Raw genomic sequence first — 22,110 nt, 5'->3', positions numbered from 1 at the left:
AGGGCACGAGATAAGTTTGTGCACAGATGGAAGGCTGACAGGCAGGTAGGCCATCCAGTTAGTTTAGCCGGGCCGGCTAAAATGATTGGTCGTACTTTTTACAGTATTACGGCTTCCACAGATGACATTTTTTAATGGATTTTTTATCAAAGCACTTAAGATATTCATTGCTATCGGGATGTTAAGAGCATTCCATGGAATATAACAAAAAATGTATCTCGAGCCGGTCTCTCAAACGTACCTACCCTACCTTTAACTACTGATTGGTATTTGGTGAAATACAAATTTGAATATTGTTTGACTTTGTTCTTAGTTTAGAGTGGTTGTAAAAAGCAGTGACACGTTTCCTCATAGCACATGAGTGGTAGCAAGCTTGCACTGTGACAGGAAGTTATGAAGGGCACACCTTTTCTTTTTTTCTTCATGTAATGGGGCGAAGTCTGCGAGCTAGTTCAGGCAGTTAACTCGAGCACACTTATGCTGCATTCATACCATAGACTGTATATATAAATTCATACATAACGCCCCTTGCCACTCTACAACCAACCAAACAGAGTCTCCTTAATACGCCGCTCTATTTAACCTGCCAGATATCTCTCTATGCATTGCTTGCTGCTGCTTTGCTGCAGCTACTCTACGTCGCTGCTGCGTGCCTGCCCCACCAACACCCCAGCTTCCACCCCAGCTTCCACCCCAGCTTCCAGCTGTAGGCTCGGGGGGTTAGTTATTTAATCATCACTCATTGTGCTATGTATATCTGTAGAGTGATGAGACCCGAGCCTAGACGCCAAACTCAACTATATGCTGCTTCTAATAAACATGTTAAAGAAACACATGAGTTGTCTGACTGAACTATCTGAATAGAGTGGTGCTGTAAGATATACTTTGAAAATCTGGCATACTCTCATCTATAACATGTTCACCTTTCTGTGAAATCATTAGGAGGGAGGCTTTGCTGAGACTGCTTTGTTTACATGTCTGTATGTGAGCCTCAATATAGATGAACAATAAACTCTCTTATCAGGCCAATGAATGACACATATATGTTTTCTCACTCTTTTTTCCTAAACTAGGAATAGAACATGCCCTTTGCTTTTGTTAGAGCACTGTTATTTAAAAAAAAAACTTTGAGTACAGTAGTAACAAGCAACATTTAATACATTTATTGTTATTAGTTTCAACTAGTTATTAACCTGCAAGTAAGACTGTGAACTCCCCCATCATAATTACATTTTCTCAAAATGTAAAGCTGAGCTGATGCCAATGCTCTGAGCCTCGCCCCTTCTTTTCAGCTACAGCCCTCTCTCATTACTTCTCTGTATCTCTCCATCATGCACGCTCTCTCTCATGCACACAACACAAAAGCCACGCTGCTCAGACTGTTTTCAGTCTGAATAATTAAGGCCAAACAGTGCTTAAAAAATATAAATCTCAGTCTGGAGTACAGTTGTCTGTGAACCTGACAGCTACCAGGACTATATCATACCTGTACAATCACACATGCACACCCTGTTCATTAAGAGAGCTTGGTGTATTTGCTTACATCCCATGCTGCCTTGCTGTTTCAGCCGGCATCGATAGGCGCGGTCTGCTCTCGCTCTCTGCATCTCCATCACTCTCTCCCCTCCCTCTTCTCCACCCACCCTTATTTACGCTCAGCACAGCGTGGACCTCTCTCGCTAGTGGCTGCTCTCTCCACTACATCTCTCTCCTCCCCGGCTGCCTTTTACCTCATCCTCTGTCCTTCTAAAACTGTCTATTATACTCTCCTTTATTTGCTTTCCTCTCTGCCCTTGTCGCATGCTGATGATACATGAGGCAGGGGATCAGCCTGAAGGAGAGCTCTCTGCGCTGGATCCCTGAGTGGAGAGGGGAGGTGAGCGTCTGTCTTTCCCACCACAGTGGAGGAGGGTTTTAGACTGAGGGGCATCACTGATGCAGGTTACATCCTGTGGAGCAGTGGCAGGACAGCCCCAGGCTAAACTGAATATACCCAAAAACCCACATGCACGCCTGGATGTGCTTTGTGTTGTGAGGAGAGTAGACTGCAAAACGGAAGACAGGAGCCAGCAACAGAGGGAGGGGAGCATTTAAAAAGAGGTGCCAGAGTCAAAGGGGTTTGGTGGAGTTGGGTGTGGGGTCTGGGGGGAGTGTTTTAAAAGTGAGAAGAGAGTGGGGGGGGTCTGCTCTGTTCTCAGATCAAAGAACTGGAAGGAGATTTGCTTTTTCGCTCAGTCTGAAGAGTCGCAGAGAGACTGGGGAGTCACAGGCTCTCCAGGGACTTCATTACAATTGGAGAGCAGAGGCTGTCTGCAGCACTGACTGACAGACAGAGGGAGGTGGGTGAGGACACAGAGAGGGAGGGCCAGTCACAGGACTTCATCTGGACAAAGGTGAGCAGATTCCTGAGGGAAGAGGAAGAGGACAACGGAGAGAGTCCTTCAAGGAAGATTTCCTTTCCACAAGAATCCATAGGAGCATCCCATCATGGCTGTCCAACACATGCCTGAATCAGCCGTGTGCTTGCTCATGGTAAGTCTCAGAGGGGTAACGTATCGCAGCTGCTGTCTACTGTGTGTCTTTGTTTCTTTCTTTCTCTCCTGTGGCTTTCTCTCATCACTCTCTCCTGGTGGAATAAAAGCCCAAACAGACACTAATGCAGGAGGTGAGCTGTCATCTAATTAAACGGGAGGTTGCTTGTTTGCTCCTCCCCTTTACTACCTTACTGCAAGCCTTAAATCCTCTAAAGACGTCCCAGTGATGCTCTGAAGCCGCTTTCCGTACTATAGAAATGTCTGGCTTTTGCGTCCTACTCAGAAAGCTTTTGTCTAACTCCTCCACGTGTTCAACTACTGCAGTGGTGAAGTGTGGGAGAAATCCCTCACAGACTGCTGCAGGCAATTGGATGCCGTGCTGAACATAGTGTGTAAGTTCAGAGACAGATATCGTAAAATATACCTTGTTTCAATGGAGTGATAAAGACATGTGTTTGTGTCTGCAGTGCATGCAAATAAGTTGCTAAAGGGGTGTGCTCTGTATGAGAATAGTGTGCGATCATTTCCCATCTCCAGGACTGAATCAATTCAATTACATACACACACACACACACACACACACACACACACACACACACACACACACACACACACACACACACACACACACACACACACACACACACACACAACAGAGTGTTGAAATAGAAACACACAACATGCGTAAATCCATTGAACTCCTCTTAGCCCTCTGTCCAGCCGCACAGTGGAACAATGGCAGTGTGGCTTGGCTGCGTTTGTAGAATACAGATAATATGGACCCCTCTTAGGATAAGCTTTAATGAATCGAGTGTACAGTGGCGGTTCTAGACCAATTGTACTGGGGGGGCCAGGTTGGGGCAATTATTTCATGAGAGGGACACAATACAAGCGGGTTAAAAAGACAAAGACAGTATTAAGTAATTGTGTAAAATAAACATAAAATACATTAATTGGTATTTGTTTTTGTAAAGGTATTTGTTTCAGTAGTTTTTTTTCATTTAGAGTATTTGTTTTAGTAACTTTAAGTGACAATTTAATTTGAAAACATAAACAGTATTTGCTTTTATAAGATTATGAACAGTTTAATCTCCACTGTACATCGGCGTCTCTGATTTGATTTAGTTCCAATAAATCATAATATTGTAACTTTATTTTTGGAGGGGAGCCACAGGGGGGTTCCTAGTCAGTGTTGCGGGGGCACTGGCCCCTGTTGGCCCCCCCCCTAGAATCGCCTCTGATGAGTGCAGGAAAAGAAGGTGAAGGAGTGAGAGAGAAAATGAAGAGAAAGTGAAAGGGGAAGTGAGCTGTATTTTCACAGAAAGTAGCAGTATGATCACCTTCACAATTGTCCCTTCCAAAATAGACCCACCCTTAGGGGATTTTTTTGAACTTGTATGGTGTGGAGACAAGAATACGTTCGGTAGCGTTGGCATAGAGGGCTTCCCCTTGCAAGTGCTCTTACTGTCACAGCTGACAACCCAAGGTGTCACACGCCTGACTTTCGGACTGTCACCTCAGCTTCTCAACTTCTTACCGTTACCTTTTCAATTCAGTATTATAGCCACACTTACAATTTGCCCACCATTTATAGCTCTTTGCCCATTGGCGATAAACGTAACACTTCAATATGGACATCACTGGCTCGATTTGTGTTTTCTTTGGCAGAGATGTATTTTTTTTCTGCTGGGCTTACCAAAAAAAGGAATATCAAAACGTAAATCTGGTCTGTGTTGAATTTTTCTTTAAATACAAGCTGAACCAGACTGACATTAAATAACTAATTTAAGAGCTCAGTGATTTTTTCAAAAAATCCATGGCATTTGTATTCATGCTGACAATTTCACAGCTTGAACTTATCTTCATTATTAATGGAAATTGTGGAGTGTGGGTGTAGGTCTGAGGGTGAGTGTATGTGTGTGTTTGTGTGTATTCGTGGGTTAGCGAAGATTACTATTGATCATGCCTCCTGCATCTGTGTGTATTAATATTTCAGGTGAATAAGTGATTATCTCTAGCAGTACACTGAAAAAATAAATAAAACAATATTATCAACCAACTACACATCCAGATGAGCTTTTGGTTTTTCCATCATCCATCAAACTATGCCAGGAGAATTAACAAATACATTGAAAATAAAGAAATAGAATAAATAAAAAATGTTTGTGATGCATTATTGTGTTAGAACACAGCAAGGAAGCTTAAAGGAAACTATTCTCCCGACCAAAATAAAGGTTTATTGTGCCAAATGGCAAAAAAAGCCTTATTTTTGTAACTCATTCATAGTAAACAATTAACAAAAAATGTCAAAGCCTAGCCGAAAAAGGAAATGTTCTCGGGAGCTACAACTACAACAAAATGAACATATTTTACCGTGATTAAATTGTAATACACGTTTCTAAATGATGCCGAAGTAACAACATACTGATACCGGTTAGTAAAAACCATGAATTAATGCTTGACAAGTCTGCAGACAAGACGGCAGGCGAAAAATCTTTTAAAATGCTTGTTTTCTGAATGAAGATCGGGTCGACCAGGCTAAGCTAACGTTGTATATGCTCATTTCACACTCATAACAACGGCCTACAGACATAAATAAAGCAGCGACTGTATTCACCATGACACAGACAGTCTGTGGTTTATACTTGTTTAACTTTTGTCCAGTTTCTGAACAGATATGAGGAGCTGTGAGCTCTGTGTGCTAACTGCTAACAGCTAATGACTGATGTTGTGTGGTTGAACGTCAGTGACGGCGGCTGAGATCCTCACCGCTGATTGGCTTCCGCGAGAACGCGTCACGTGAATTTGACGCTCGAGTTGAAAAAATTGAACTCTCGCGTTTAACGCGGCACCGTTCAATCGCCTCAATCACGTGATTCGCGCCGCGTCCACCGCGTCATGCTCGCCGTCGGAGCGAATTTGCGTCTATCCGCGTCTCTGCATTGACTTTACATGTAATCGCGCCGCCCCCAAACATCGCATCGCGTCCGGTGTGAACGCAGCATAATTGCTTCTCGGCATCTCTGCAGAATCCTATGGGTGACGTCACGGACCCTACGTCCATTTATATATACAGTCTATGGTCTCCCTCCATGCTCCCTGTGCGACGCGTCATATGACGTCACATGTTTGGCGTGCCTGGATTGAAAATGCTTTATTTAAAACAAAACAAGGACAATGAACAAAGCAGTCTTCACAACGGCCGGACAAAATACTTTGAGCCGCCCTATAGCCAAAGACACTGTTTAAAGCATAATAAAGACAATATATAGAGAGCATAATGTTTTTAATGCAATGCAGCAACGTATGCTTCAGCAGAGAATGGTCTGCGGCGGGAAGCATTCGCTCGCGATCTCAAGAAGCCTATGGACATCCCGGAAAGTTGAAAATGTACGCTAAGGGCCGCCCCCCTTGCGTTGGAAAAAGACCACAGGGGACCTTGACATAACGTCAACATACGCCGACCTGGGAGTGAGGATGTGTTGCACAGAGCGGACAGCAGATAACGGAGCAGATTACAAGATTGGCGTTTAGGACTTTTTCTATACTTTGACTTTTGTCAAATAATGGCTTGCAGGAAAGAGATGCTTACTACTTTACAGGCAATGGAAATGGTGACTAATGTTGACAGCGATGCAGATATGTTACCCGTTGATTCTGAGTCAGACGACGAGGATCTCCTGCAGCCAGAACGGAACCCGGAGCGTTGTGACTCTGATGATGAAATTCCACCACGGGAAAGGTATGTAATCTCTCTGTTTTTATCTATTACTTATTTATTTGGTGTACGATTATTCATATAGTAAATAAAAGCATCTGCTAAATGTAATGTAATGTAATGTAATGTAATGTAATGTAATGTACGCTCAAAATGGCCAGTGTTCATCTATAGTCACTAAATGTATTGCATTCACACACTCAAAATGGCATGTTTACTGCCAAGGAAACAGGAATTACAGGAATTAATCTAATCTCTTTGTTTTTCCACATTTGTTTTCATAGTGATGGAGATGAGGATGAAATGGCTTCACCATTGCCTACTTTCACCCAGCCCACACCTGCCTCACCCTCACAGTTTTAAATAAATCTGCTCCAGTTGGAGTCAAACTTACAACAGTTGTATTTGGATGGAATGAATACCTATAGTGATAATTCAAAGTAATAAAATGATTTTTACAGTGAAAAAGGTCAAATGGAACTGATGGTTCCCAAATTACCCAGAAGTGAGTCCGCCCGGACTTTATTTTTCTAAACCTCTCTAAAAAGGTCAAATTTCACTTGTTTTGCATCAATCTTGATACAGGGTACTTATTATATGTTATAGTTTGGATTCCTAAAGCTTTTAGTCTACTAACCCATCATTCAAGGGTGGTTTTCACTATAAGTAATGTTTTTTTTTTAGGCGGAGATAGAATTTACATGTTTTTACTTTGTTCCATATGAATTTATTTTAAAATAAAAACATCTATATTGATTCTGACACTTCTACATCCAACTCACAGATGTAACCTTGCTTTGAGAAAAAAGATTATTAATTTACCCCTTTTAGAAGTGAAGATATAGTCTTTGTTGTGTTAGTGGCATTTTCGAGCCTGAAACCTGAAAAACAGGCTCAGGGCTTAACAGGTTAATGAACAGGGTGTGCATGTGTGACTGTACAGGTATGATATAGTCCTGGTAGCTGTCAGACAACTGTACTCCAGACTGAGATTTATATTTTTTAAGCACTGTTTGGCATTAATTATTCAGACTGAAAACAGTCTGAGCAGCGTGGCTTTTGTCTTGTGTGCATGAGAGAGAGCGTGCATGATGGAGAGATACAGAGAAGTAATGAGAGAGGGCTGTAGCTGAAAAGAAGGGGCGAGGCTCAGAGCATTGGCATCAGCTCAGCTTTACATTTTGAGAAAATGTAATTATGATGGGGGAGTTCACAGTCTTACTTGCAGGTTAATAACTAGTTCAAACTAATAACAATAAATGTATTCAATGTTGCTTCTTACTACTGTACTCAAAGGATTTTTTTAAATAACAGTGCTCTAACAAAAGCAAAGGGCATGTTCTATTCCTAGTTTAGGAAAAAAATACAGAGAAAACATATATGTGTCACTTATTGGCCTGATAAGAGAGTTTATTGATAAATGAAATCGAAGGATCTAATGTGTTTTTAAACGGATCAGAAATATAACTAGTCTCCCACTTCAAGTATCTTGGAGTCATACTGGACTCGAACTTGACTTTTAAGAAACATATCAAGAAAGTATCCAATACTATTAAATTCAACTTGCAAAATGTTAAACGAATTAGACCTTTCTTAACTGTCAATGCTGCAAAGTCATACCTCCACAGTATGATTCTATCCCACATTGAATACTGTTTTACAAACTGGTCGTTTGCTTGTGCCACAAACCTGAAACCGATAGAACAGCTGTACAAGAGAGCTATCAAGGTGTTTGACAGAAAGCCTTATTCATACGACCACTGTACCATCCTTGAAAAACATAATTTCTTTTTTGACAATTTTAAGTCTTTTAAAAGTATGTGTTTTATTTATAAATGTTTACATGGAATGGCCCCCCCCTCCCTTAGGGGAATTCATCCACAAAAAAGACACTGGACGCTGCACTAGGTCAGAAACCAGAGGAGACTGTGAAGTCCACCGTAGACGGACCACTTTTGGACAAAATGTACTTTCAATTAAGGGCAGCTCATTCTGGAATAGCCTCCCAACTGAGATATGGGATTGTCCCATTCTCAATAGCTTCAAAGGTCAACTCAAAGAATGGATAAGAAACATACAGACGTGCAATCACTACTAAATGCACTTTTATACAGGGGCATCTCCTCTTGCACTTTAGGTAGCTCTTGTATCTTCTCTTGCACTTTATATGTCGTTGCTGCTATATTGTATTACCATGTCATAAATACTTGTGTATGCTGCTCTTGCTCTCTTGCACTTTTTGCATAACAGGTATTTTGTTTTTACAATATTTGTAAAATGTAAATTTCTTCAATATTTTTATGTGAGGGACTGCAGATGGAAATTAGCTGAAAGCTAAATCTGGCACTGTTACGCTTGACACATTTTAATGTTTCAAGTGTTCATTACCGTGCATTGTCCCTGCCAAATAAACGATTAAATAAATAAATATTGTTCATCTATATTGAGGCTCACATACAGACATGTAAACAAAGCAGTCTCAGCAACCTCTCACCCTCCTAATGATTTCACAGAAAGGTTAACATGTTATAGATGAGAGTATGCCAGATTTGCAAAGTATATCTTACAGCACCACTCTATTCAGATAGTACATGAAAAAAAAAGAAATGGTGTGCCTTTCATAACTTCCTGTCACAGTGCAAGCTTGCTACCACTCATGTGCTATGAGGAAACGTGTCACTGCTTTTTACAACCACTCTAAACTAAGAACAAAGTCCAACAATATTCCAATCTGTATTTCACCAAATAGCCAATCAGTAGTTAATAAAGGTTTAATACTGTTGTTTGGTATTTGAGTCTTTTTAATATAGTTATTTTTTTAGAGCAATTCAATTACATTAAATAACAATCTAAATGGTTAAAATAATTCAAGGCTGTCTTTACACAGTTACATATATTTTGATACACCACTCATGAAGTGTGTGTTTCACAGGAAATGTGCATATCTTGCCAATCAGCTCCTCCCTTTTGTTCCAGTGTGCTCATGAAGAGGGAAATGAACAGATTGTTCTTGCTTGCTTTGCCACGGTTTTAGTATAAACTTACTTTTAAATCTGTGGGTTTAAAACACATCAGAGGATACATGGTAAGTGAAATGCAGATTTAAAATATTACAAGGGAAATGTTTTTGGAAAATGTTTGTCAGTGTCTTTACAAACTGAAACTGTTCTTGTTTTAATGTCAGTGTGTAAAAGAAAGGGCACAATGTCAGCAGTAACTAAAGTATCTGTATGAAAAGAAAATATCTAAGCTGTCATTAAGCCACTTTATTTAAGTTAAGCAGCTTTTCATATTTCCATGTTTAATAATAGATTTGAGGTGGCTCTACCAGTTCAGCAGGAAATGGCGCTGCGGAGCCGCAAGACTTATGGTGATGAATGCTTTGAGAAATGGGAGTTTGTCAGCTCTGGGGGATTCGGTCGAGTCTGCAAGGCCAGGCTAAAGAACTTGGGAATTGATGTGGCTATTAAGATACTCCATGATGGATCTTCTAGGTAAATATAAAAATACCTAAAAAGGTCATGCACATTCTGAATAGAAGTTCAAAAGGTTGTTACTGCTTTCCCATATCTCTTTTCAACAATCCCCTACCTTAACTATCATTTCCAGCTCCTCCATGATACTGCGTGATGAGGCCAAGTATATGGATATGGCTTCCTTTAACTTTGTGGTGAGGCTTTATGGAATGTATCAGGGCTGTCCGCCTGGTAAAGGACCATCCACACAACAGGGATTAGTGATGGAGTTCGTGGAAGGAGGATCTGTTCAGTCCCTGCAGGAGAAACTTGGCGACCGTCCACCGTGGCCCCTGTGGCCCCTGGTTTCCCGCTTGTCCCATGAAGTGGCTCAAGGCATGAACTTCCTCCATACAGAACATCTCATGCACCTAGACCTTAAGCCAAGTAATGTACTGCTGAATGATAACCTTAACGCCAAGGTAAAGTGCCTAACCTCCTATGTTTACATTAGACAAAAGGAGATTTAATAATGTGTTTAATACTATGTTTCCCTTCTTTCTCTGTAGATAGCAGACTTTGGTCTGTCCAGAGTTTCCGCCAGCGCTTCAAACAGCAACAAAGAGACAACAGGGGCGATTGGTGGCTCATTCAAGTACATGCCTCCAGAAGCTCTTCAATCATTATCATATGAACCTGTTCGTTCTTTTGATGTATACAGGTAAGAAATGAACAAATAATACTACCCAATATGGTATTAACCTTAAAAGGATACTTTACACCCAAACCAATCATTTGTATATCTAATACTCACCCTGTGTTATCTGGAATTCATGAGAGACGGATGAAGATTCTAAAAAAGGAATAAATCCTTGATAAATTTAAGTAATTAGGGACTGCATATAAGAATAGCAAAACTATTTAAAAATATCTGTGAACAAACTCAGATGTTAACAGAGGAGGCATGCAGGAAAGTTGTATACAATGAGTTATTACTATACAAATGGTAGTGTTGGGGTGAAGTATTTCTTCAACAGTGTTACCGTGTTATGAAATCCCTTTCTCTCTCTTGTCATATCAGCTATGGTATCCTGCTCTGGACCATTGCTACTGGTGAAGATCCCTATCCATGTAAGTGTAGTTTATTTTGTTGTCCTATCATTTTCCACTCTGTTGTTTTTCCTTTTTTGCCATGTAGGTTTACAATAACTTATTCAATTAAATCAATGTTCTTTATCACATGTACTGCAGTGGCTAATTACGATCGTGTGGCATTGAGTATCCCTAAGGGGGACAGACCTTGCTGTAAGGAAATTGAGCAGATGAAGGTAGATGGGCTGAAAGAACTGATTCCCCTCATGAAGGAGTGCTGGCATGGCAGTCCCAACCAGAGGCCTACCTTTATAAGTAAATATTTGTTTTTGTTGTCAGTAAGTTTGAAATGTTTCTGAACTAAATGAGCTACACATTAGCTTGGATACCTTTTGTATACTAGCTTGACACACATATTTACAATGTAATGGTGCTTCTGTTTTAGAGTGCCTGGACGTCACTGAGAAAGTGCTCTCAATGCACAGCATGGGAATTGATGATGCCGTGCGTCAAGTGAAAAGACTGGTACAACTCATACATTTAATTTCATTAAAGGAATAAGTGCATATAAGTTGATTTGTAACTTAGATACACTTTTAACAGGTTTATCTTCTTTCTCTGATATATCATATTTTTTCCCTGTGTTACTTTAGATGTCACCAAACAGCAACACATCAAACACAAGTGAGGCGACCAATGTTTCCCTTCAGACAGCAGGTAGATTGTTCAACACTGTTTGTGGGTGGAAGTAGTTTAATCTAAGTTATAAATTATTACTTACTTTTGACAATAGAATATTATGATTCTTTCTCTTTTGCAGAAGAGTCAACATATGATTCTGTGGATTCTGGAAGGTCTTCTACTAAAACAATGAGCATTCAAGATAAAGGTGAGTATTTTTGCACCAAAAATGTATTAAAAAAAGTGTGTTATCATTTCCTGTTAAACATAAAATCTCAATAGAGCATTTTATTGAATGACAGCATTTCATACAAAGTCAGTTAATTATGCCTTTTATATGTACATTATTTTATTCTTCTATATTTGAAAACAGCAAAGTTTGTTGATCGCAACTGGGCAGAGTTGATTCAAGACGTTTCAGAGGTAATGGCAATAACCGAGGCACTTGGAGACATGGTCCACCCTGAAACCTTATCCAAGATTGGAAGACAGGACACAAGCCAGGATAAAATGAGAATGCTTCATGGGCCTCTACGTTCAGGGGGCGATAAGGTCAAGGCAGCCTTCTACGACGCCCTCAAGGCTCAACATCTCCACCTAGTGGAGAGGCTTGGTAGGACTTCCTTCTGTAAATGATTAACATGGGAGTTTATCTATGACATATTATCATATTTTAAAATGTCTCCTTCTTTACAGGTGGTTCATTCTGAAGACACTGTGGCCTCGCGCATTCTCGCAGGTGCAGAATACTTTGCATGCCTCACCTACTTTCATCTTTTGTAAAAAAGTTCATATATGTTATGCTTTTATACATATTGTTGAGATTTTATAAAACTTTTATATTCTGTAACATATAAAGTTTTACATTTAAGGATCTTTGAAAAACAAAATGTTTTCTTAATAAACAATTGTTTATTAACAGAAAAAAAAATACTGTGTCTTTATGGTTTCATTGAGTCGACAAACATGTGTTAATTTTATAAAGAGGAAGTTGCTCTTACTCGAGAGCGGGAGAGATAGAAAGAGAGAGAGAGAGAGAGAGAGAGAGAGAGAGTCACCTGCAGATGATGGCGTCAAGGGGGCATCTTGGCCAATACAGTTACTCATGTTTCAGCTCTTTGCAAAGGTTTGTTGTTCACCACTCACACACTGAACACTGGTCAATACGCTGAGCTGATGAAGAGAAAAAACATGAAGACAGTTCACACGTGTAGTGAATCTTCAAACCACCTTTCGTGCATTCATTTACCTTCATTTTACTTTAATTGTGAGTGCTTTTCTTTCACTCGTTTACCTTCTTTTCTGGTGATAAAATGTTATATCGGATATGATTGACAGTATTCTCAACATGTGATTTTCTATGAGTTTCCATAAACAGAAAATAATTTAACTAACTTAGGTATAAACAAATGTTTCCCTTTCTCTCACGTGGACACTTCTGTCTGCCTGTCTCTCTATCTGTCTCTCCCCTCTGTCTCAAAGGAGCTAAACTGGCGGCATAAAGGTATTCTGGGATTTGACCTTTGTCTCATTCACAGCTCTGTCTCTCTGAAAAAACAACACACTGTAATTTTTGCAGACTTAATCAACAGGTTAGCTGAAAACTCTGTGCTCCTGCCTGAGGGCCTTACTGGCCTCAAACTCCGGTGACCAGAGCTGAGAAACAGGAAAACAAACTCTGGACTTTTGTTGCTGCTTCTTCTGCAGTTTGGGATTATTGAGAACAATTATCTGGCCATACTGGATGTAAAACAGATGGCAAAACTGCTTCCTCCCAAGTTCAGCTGTGCATGAAAGGTATTTATGTGAACATGCACTCAAAGCTGTTTATCAGTGCTTAAACTGAACAAGCTGTGTGGGAGCTGCTCGGACCAATGTTAACTTGCTGGTAAAGGTGTGAACAGAGACACTTACCAAATCGACTACCGGAGGATCGTTGGGGACATGGAACCAGCGCGGCCTCGCATCTTAAACAGAGATGCCACATGGATATGGGCATGAGACATGCAACCCAGCGCTACAGTGACACATATCCAAGCTGGATATGAACCAGAGAGGTCAGTCTGTCACCACATGGCTCATACTATAAGATCTGAGATATTTTCACTTTCCAGCAGCACTGGTTGTGTGCTTTTAAAAGCCTGTTATCAGCTTCCTGGGCAGAAAACCAAATCCTCTTACCTGCACTGCCGTCACAGGTGTATAGAAAGAGTGTTCACAACAAGAACAGATCCCTTTTGTTACTGTTTTGGGTCACCAGTCCAACATTTGTAATAGTCTGGCAGCCTGTGTTTAAGAAATGTCCACTGCAGCGCGTAGCACGGTTTTAAGTGTGCTGTGCCAAACCCGGCCCGTTTTTTGTTGCGTTTCCACTAGGGGTATTTCCGGCTAACGGGTACTTTTTCACAGTTTTTCTGGCCCTCCAAAATCGTGGTTCTTTCCGGGCCAACAACCGGGCCGAATATGCTAAACTAGTGAGAGAATCGCTGAAAAGGGGGCTACAACTAAAATGAACATATTTTACCGTGATTTAATTGTAATACACGTTTCAAAATAATGCCGAAGTAACAACATACTGATACCGGTTAGTAAAAACCATGAATTAATGCTTTGACAGTCTGCAGACAGACGGCAGGCGAAAAACCTTTTAAAATGCGTGTCTTCTGAATGGAGATCGGCTAAGCTAACGTTGTATATGCTCCGACCGTCCACACTCACAACAACGGCCTACAGACATAAATAAACCAGCGACTGTATTCCCATGACACAGACAGTCTGTGGTTTGTACTTGTTTAACTTTTGTCTCGTTTCTGAACAGATATGAGGAGCTGTGAGCTCTGAGTGCTAACAGCTAACGGCTGATGTTGGTTTTGTGGTTCGCATTGAAGATGACGTCACGGCTCCGCCTACACTGCATTACTATAGTTACTGCCCCAGCTACTAAACTGTAATGGAAACACAGCATAAAGTGAGCCTGGCCTACCAAGGCCTCACTATACCGTACTAAGCCGTGCGAGGCCCTGCAGTGGAAATGCGCCATAATGAAGCCCTGCTCAAATTTCTGGCAAGAACAAAAACACAAGTTTTAAGGGGTTAGAGGCCAGTCAATGTAAGTCGTTTTCTTCTTATTGGGAAAAAGTGTTGTTATGGGTGCTACAGTGTCACAGATGACTCTATGTCAATAGTCACTTAATGTTTTTGTCGACTTGGTCCATCTTACCTTGACTTTGCGGACCTCGTTGGCCTGGAACTCAGCAGTACAGTTATGATGAATTATTCCAATCCCACCCATCAACTGAAAACAACCAATCAGGGACATGGGAGGAAATAATAAATTGATGAATGAATGAATGAACACTGAAAATGTATTTAAGGCCTTCAATATTCCTGGTAGAGTCTGTGGTGCAGGACGATGCTAAGCTGAGTGTAAAATCGTTGTATGGCGTGTCTGAGGTGCAGGGTTTTTACTCACTGCCATGGCGATGGCCATGGATGACTCTGTGACTGTATCCATGGGAGATGAAATGAGAGGTGTCTTCAGTGTTATCTTTCTTGTCAATGCAGAGGTAAGATCCTAAAAATCACGTGCATTTGGAAAAAAGAAACATCAGCTTTAATCAAAGATATAAATACACATTTAAAATGACATGGCATACAACTGAGAAGCAAAGTCCTGCAGTGTTGCAGCTACAGGACAATGCTACCCATTTGTTAACCAAAAGTTAAGGTTTGTTTTTGTATGCCGTGTAAGAGCCTAAAAGCCAGCTTGGCCGATTAGAGGCCGCCTTGTTGAATCCACCTGCTGAGTGTTAGGTGACGCATGGGTGTGTCTGTTTTTAACACCTGCTATCGAGCAATAACCCATGTGACCTAGGCAAGTAGGCATGAAATTAATTTAAAGTCCCAGCAGAGCTTGCAAAGACGAAAACAAAGCATGTGAAATAAACAACCCTGTGCTCTAAGGAACATAACAACGAGTTAGGGATTCATTACAAGCATTACAGCAAACCTTGTCTGTTCTTGTGAATGATACAAACAAACATTTTTCTTCAATTGAGACCAAGGATGAGAAAATGTTTGTGTTCTCATCCTTGGTCCTTCTTAATATGAAAAACTAAGAAATTGTTCTGTGTGCATCACCTATTAAACAAATCTAACAAAACAAACACCAGGGAACAGTTTGTCACTTGAGTGATAAGCGAGAGAGGGTTGAGACACTTACCACCTCATCAGAAGTAACATCTATGAAACCAGGCAGGATCAAGAAGTCACTGAGAGGAAAGACAAAACAGACACAAGTGAAAATCATGATTTGGAACTGAAAAAGTTTCAATATCAATAATACAATGACCTCAATAAACAAGATGAATGTAGCTTTAGATGTGAACTATACAGAGCAAATTCTATTCCTACAATGCATCAGTTTTTTAGAGGTTGCTGTGAGCAGACCTAATCTGTCAACCCTCTGAACTGGTCTGCATTTATCCTCTGCACACTGATAAACCCTGCATATAGCCTCCATTAAGGAAACCACACCAACACCCATTAACACACTGATATGTGCACACACACTCACCCACTGTTATTAATGTCTGAAAGCCATCCTTGAAAGTAATATTACACATACTAATCCTCAATATAATACCTAGGCAGATGTGTCATCACTGATATTACTAACATTAAATGGAAGGCATTGATTGCATAATCTAATGTGTATTTCTGTATGTGCACATGCACGGCATACCATGTGAGCAAATGCATCCGTGTCAGTGTGTGATACCATGAAATGAGGTAAAATGTATCTGTTATGTTTTGTGTTTTTTTGCATTTCTTACTTGTATGTAAGTCCATCGCCGATTGCAAAGAGTTGTTGTGCTGTTAGTCCATCTTCAGGAACATAACCTGTGCCTCCACTGATCCAGTAGTCTGCCATGCTGGAGTATAAACACACACAGAGAGCCTATATAAAATAAATGCATTATTATTATTATTATTATTATTAGTTCACGGAATGCCCTTGTATACACACATTTACCGCCAAACCATATATCACATATTTCACTGTACCATAGTTACTGGTTCATATATCTATACAAATGTTAAAAAAAAGTGTAGTCTCTATGCATGTATCCCTTGTGCGTAACATGTTGTTTTATCTTTTCTCACCTCTGTTTCTTAAACACAGGCTCCAGACTATTGCAAATGTTGGACTGGTGACCCAAAACAGTAACAAAAGGGATCTGTTCTTGTCTGTGAACACTCTTTCTATACACCTGTGACGGCAGTGCAGGTAAGAGGATTTGGTTTTCTGCCCAGGAAGCTGATAAACAGGCTTTTAAAAGCACACAACCAGTGCTGCTGGAAAGTGAAAATATCTCAGATCTTATAGTATGAGCCATGTGGTGACAGACTGACCTCTCTGGTTCATATCCAGCTTGGATACGTGTAGCACTGTAGAGCTGGGCTGCAGTCTCATGCCCATGTACATGTGGTGAGGGGGGGACATACAGTAAGCCCTGTAGGGAAGAGGTCGTTCCCCATCTCTGTTTAAGATGCGAGGCCGCGCTGGTTCCATGTCCCCAACGATCCTCCGGTAGTCGATTTGGTAAGTGTCTCTGTCCCCTTCTCCAAACCGGTCATAACCATGACCCTCCATCCAGGGCCCCCAACGCCCCCCCCCCCACACACACACACACACACACACACACACACACACACACCACAACACACACACACAAACACACACACACACACACACACACACCACACACACACACACACACACACACACACACACACACACACACACACACACACACGGCCTCTTCAAGCACTTCTGACCTGTTTCATGAACACAGCTTCACACCTTTACCAGCAAGTTAACATTGGTTCCGAGCAGCTCCCACACAGCTTGTTCAGTTTTTAAGCACTGATAAACAGCTTTGAGTGCATGTTCACATAAATACCTTTCATGCACAGCTGAACTTGGGAGGAAGCAGTTTTGCCATCTGTTTTACATCCAGTATGGCCATATAATTTGTCTCAATAATCCCAAAACTGCAGAAGAAGCAGCAACAAAAGTCCAGAGTTTGTTTTCCTGTTTCTCAGCTCTGGTCACCGGAGTTTGAGGCCAGTAAGGCCCTCAGGCAGGAGCACAGAGTTTTCAGCTAACCTGTTGATTAAGTCTTAGCACACTGAATTTAGAAATCTGTGTCTCCCAGCTGGAGGCATGAGCAGCCCCTCGGGAGGAGAGTCAGTTCTTGCTGAGGTGGCACAGACGTGTCCCTCTAGAGGCCCAGAGTGCACTGCTGCTTGATTATCTATGAAGCTTCTCTCTACTCTGTTCTCCTGGTGCCTGCTGAGCTTAACTCTGTTTCTGACAGTAGCAGACGTCACTCTCCTACAAAGAGGATTGGGAGCATTAATGCAGGATGGGGTGGGGTGAGATGGGTGTGTAGGGTGGAGTGAGGCAGGAGGACTGAGGAGGAGAAGGATGGGGTCAAGATGACACTTGAACGCACTTTCCCCACTGAGGATTAACATGTTGTAGAGGTGTGTTGTTTTTTCAGGGAGACAGAGCTGTGAATGAGACAAAGGTCAAATCCCAGAATACCTTTATGCCGCCAGTTTAGCTCCTTTGAGACAGAGGGGAGAGACAGATAGAGAGACAGGCAGACAGAAGTGTCCACGTGAGAGAAAGGGAAACATTTGTTTATACCTAAGTTAGTTAAATTATTTTCTGTTTATGGAAACTCATAGAAAATCACATGTTGAGAATACTGTCAATCATATCCGATATAACATTTTATCACCAGAAAAGAAGGTAAACGAGTGAAAGAAAAGCACTCACAATTAAAGTAAAATGAAGGTAAATGAATGCACGAAAGGTGGTTTGAAGATTCACTACACGTGTGAACTGTCTTCATGTTTTTTCTCTTCATCAGCTCAGCGTATTGACCAGTGTTCAGTGTGTGAGTGGTGAACAACAAACCTTTGCAAAGAACTGAAACATGAGTAACTGTATTGGCCAAGATGCCCCCTTGACGCCATCATCTGCAGGCGACTGATTCCCCCCCCCCCCCCCCCGTCTCTCTCTCCCCCCTCTCTCTCTTTCTATCCCTCTCGCTCTCGAAGCAACTTCCTCTTTATAAAATTAACACATGTTTGTCGACTCAATGAAACCATAAAGACACAGTATTTTTTTTTCTGCTAATAAACAATTGTTTATTAAGAAAACATTTTGTTTTTCAAAGATCCTTAAATGTAAAACTTGATATGTTACAGAATATAAAAGTTTTATAAAATCTCAACAATATGTATAAAAGCATAACATATATGAACTTTTTTACAGAAAAGCCTCTTACAGTCTCTACCCTCCCCCCTCTCCTCTCTCTCTCTCCTCTCTCTCTCTCTCTCTCTCTCTCTCTCCTCTCTCTCTCCTTCTCTCTCTCTCTCTCTCTCTCTCTCTCCTTTCTATCTCTCTCTCTCACTCCCTTTCTAAAAAAAAAGCAACTTCCTCTTATAAAATTAACATCGTGTTTGTCGACTCAATGAACCATAAAGACACAGTATTTTTAAACACATGTTTATTAAGAACAATTTTTGTTTTTCAAAGATCCTTAAATGTAAAACTTGATATGTTACAGGAATATGAATTTATAAAATCTCAACAATATGTATACAAAGCATAACATATATGAACTTTTTTACAAAGATGAAAGTAGGTGAGGCATGCAAAGTATTCTGCACCTGCGAGAATGCGCACGGGCCACAGTGTCTTCAGAATGAACCACCTGTAAAGAAGGAGACATTTTAAAATATGATAATATGTCATAGATAAACTCCCATGTTAATCATTTACAGAAGGAAGTCCTACCAAGCCTCTCCACTAGGTGGAGATGTTGAGCCTTGAGGGCGTCGTAGAAGGCTGCCTTGACCTTATCGCCCCCTGAATGTAGAGGCCCATGAAGCATTCTCATTTTATCCTGGCTTGTGTCCTGTCTTCCAATCTTGGATAAGGTTTCAGGGTGGACCATGTCTCCAAGCGCCTGGTTATTGCCATTACCTCTGAAACGTCTTGAATCAACTCTGCCCAGTTGCGATCAACAAACTTTGGCTGTTTTCAAATATAGAAGAATAAAATAATGTACATATAAAAGGCATAATTAACTGACTTTGTATGAAATGCTGTCATTCAATAAAATGCTCTATTGAGATTTTATGTTTAACAGGAAATGATAACACACTTTTTAAATACATTTTTGGTGCAAAATACTCACCTTTATCTTGAATGCTCATTGTTTTAGTAGAAGCACAGACCTGATGAAAAACAAAATACTCTTCAGACTTTATTGCAAAAATGTAAAGTCCTTGATAAATGTGTTAAAGGTATTGTTAACTAGTTTCAGAATCCCAATGTAAAACAATAGGACTGTTATTGTATGTTTCCTTTATGACAATGAAGCCCTGAAATGTGATACAACAAAATATCGTACTAATACCATCTTTTCCATGACACATGTTTTTGTTGTTTTGTTCTATTGCAACTTAGACAAAGTTATGTAATATGTGGAAATACATTCTGAAAAGAAAAGCTGCTTAACTTAAATAAAGTGGCTTAATGACAGCTTAGATATTTTCTTTTTCATACAGATTACTTTAGTTACTGCTGACATTGTGCCCTTTCTTTTACACACTGACATTAAAACAAGTAGCCTATAGTTTCGGTTTGTAAAGACACTGACAAACATTTTCCAAAAACATTTCCCTTGTATTTTTGTTCTTGTACCTCTATTTTAAAGCTGCATTTCACTTACCATGTATCCTCTGATGTGTTTTTAAACCCACAGATTTAAAGTACGTTTATACTAAAGCCGTGGCAAAGCAAGCAAGAACAAGTATCTGTTAATTTCCCTCTTCATGAGCACACTGGAACAAAAGGGAGGAGCTTATACTGAAAAAAGAGGTTGGCTAGATATGCACATTTCCTGTGAAACCACACACTTCATGAGTGGTGTATCAAAATATATGTGACTGACAAACTGAGTAAAGACAGCCTTTAATACTTTTAACCACATATTTTGATTGTTATGTAATGTAATTGACTTGCAGGAATGTGTTGCTCTAAAAAAATAACTATATTAAAAAGACTCAAATACCAAACAGTATTAAACCTTTATTAAAGGTAGGGTAGGTAAGTTTGAGAAACCGGCTCGAGATCGCTAGAATTTGAAAATACACAACCGGAGAAAATCTGCCACTTCCTTATAGAGCCCCTCCTCCAACACACACGAACGCGCACATGACCAATGAGGGCACGAGATAAGTTTGTGCACAGATGGAAGGCTGACAGGCAGGTAGGCCATCCAGTTATTTTAGCCGGGCGGCTAAAATGATTGTCGTACTTTTTACAGTATACGGCTCCACAGATGACATTTTTTTAATGGATTTTTTATCAAAGCACTTAAGATATTCATTGCTATCGGGATGTTAAGAGCATTCCATGGAATATAACAAAAAGTGTATCTCGAGCCGGTCTCTCAAACGTACCTACCCTACCTTTAACTACTGATTGGTATTTGGTGAAATACAAATTTGAATATTGTTTGACTTTGTTCTTAGTTTAGAGTGGTTGTAAAAAGCAAGTGACACGTTTCCTCATAGCACATGAGTGGTAGCAAGCTTGCACTGTGACAGGAAGTTATGAAGGGCACACCTTTTCTTTTTTTCTTCATGTAATGGGGCGAAGTCTGCGAGCTAGTTCAGGCAGTTAACTCGAGCACACTTATGCTGCATTCATACCATAGACTGTATATATAAATTCATACATAAACGCCCCTTGCCACTCTACACCAACAAACAGAGTCTCCTTAATACGCCGCTCTATTAACCTGCCAGATATCTCTCTATGCATTGCTTGCTGCTGCTTTGCTGCAGCTACTCTACGTCGCTGCTGCTTGCCTGCCCCACCAACACCCCCAGCTTCCACCCCAGCTTCCACCCCAGCTTTCCACCTGTAGGCTCGGGGGGTTAGTTATTTAATCATCACTCATTGTGCTATGTATATCTGTAGAGTGATGAGACCCGAGCCTAGACGCCAAACTCAACTATATGCTGCTTCTAATAAACATGTTAAAGAAACACATGAGTTGTCTGACTGAACTATCTGAATAGAGTGGTGCTGTAAGATATACTTTGAAAATCTGGCATACTCTCATCTATAACATGTTCACCTTTCTGTGAAATCATTAGGAGGGAGGCTTTGCTGAGACTGCTTTGTTTACATGTCTGTATGTGAGCCTCAATATAGATGAACAATAAACTCTCTTATCAGGCCAATGAATGACACATATATGTTTTCTCACTCTTTTTTCCTAAACTAGGAATAGAACATGCCCTTTGCTTTTGTTAGAGCACTGTATTTAAAAAAAATCCTTTGAGTACAGTAGTAACAAGCAACATTTAATACATTTATTGTTATTAGTTTCAACTAGTTATTAACCTGCAAGTAAGACTGTTGAACTCCCCCATCATAATTACATTTTCTCAAAATGTAAAGCTGAGCTGATGCCAATGCTCTGAGCCTCGCCCCTTCTTTTCAGCTACAGCCCTCTCTCATTACTTCTCTGTA

At 40.5% G+C, this 22,110-nt stretch overlaps 1 protein-coding gene across 4 annotated transcripts; it reads left to right on the top strand.

Moving 5' to 3' along the window:
* The first annotated feature begins 9,215 nt into the window (after positions 1-9,215).
* Positions 9,216-12,411, top strand: LOC117491221 (receptor-interacting serine/threonine-protein kinase 4-like). Of its 4 annotated transcripts, none has more exons than XM_034141097.1 (11): positions 9,216-9,337; positions 9,536-9,746; positions 9,862-10,189; positions 10,277-10,428; positions 10,789-10,838; positions 10,959-11,114; positions 11,245-11,324; positions 11,453-11,516; positions 11,593-11,688; positions 11,854-12,093; positions 12,177-12,411. In XM_034141097.1, exons 2-11 carry the CDS (start codon positions 9,550-9,552, stop codon positions 12,188-12,190), a joined length of 1,377 nt encoding a protein of 458 aa, XP_033996988.1. In that variant the 5' UTR covers positions 9,216-9,337; positions 9,536-9,549; the 3' UTR covers positions 12,191-12,411. The 4 variants fall into 4 exon arrangements, with proteins under 4 accessions (XP_033996988.1, XP_033996991.1, XP_033996990.1 ...); XM_034141100.1 differs by having other exon boundaries at positions 9,217-9,337; positions 9,584-9,746; XM_034141099.1 differs by having other exon boundaries at positions 9,217-9,337; positions 9,564-9,746.
* Positions 12,412-22,110: the final 9,699 nt, after the last annotated feature.

Source organism: Trematomus bernacchii, unplaced genomic scaffold, assembly GCF_902827165.1.
Source record: "Trematomus bernacchii unplaced genomic scaffold, fTreBer1.1, whole genome shotgun sequence".
Lineage (NCBI taxonomy): Eukaryota > Metazoa > Chordata > Actinopteri > Perciformes > Nototheniidae > Trematomus > Trematomus bernacchii.
The sequence above is the reverse complement of the archived record's forward strand: the minus strand, read 5'-3'. Positions and strand labels throughout refer to the sequence as shown.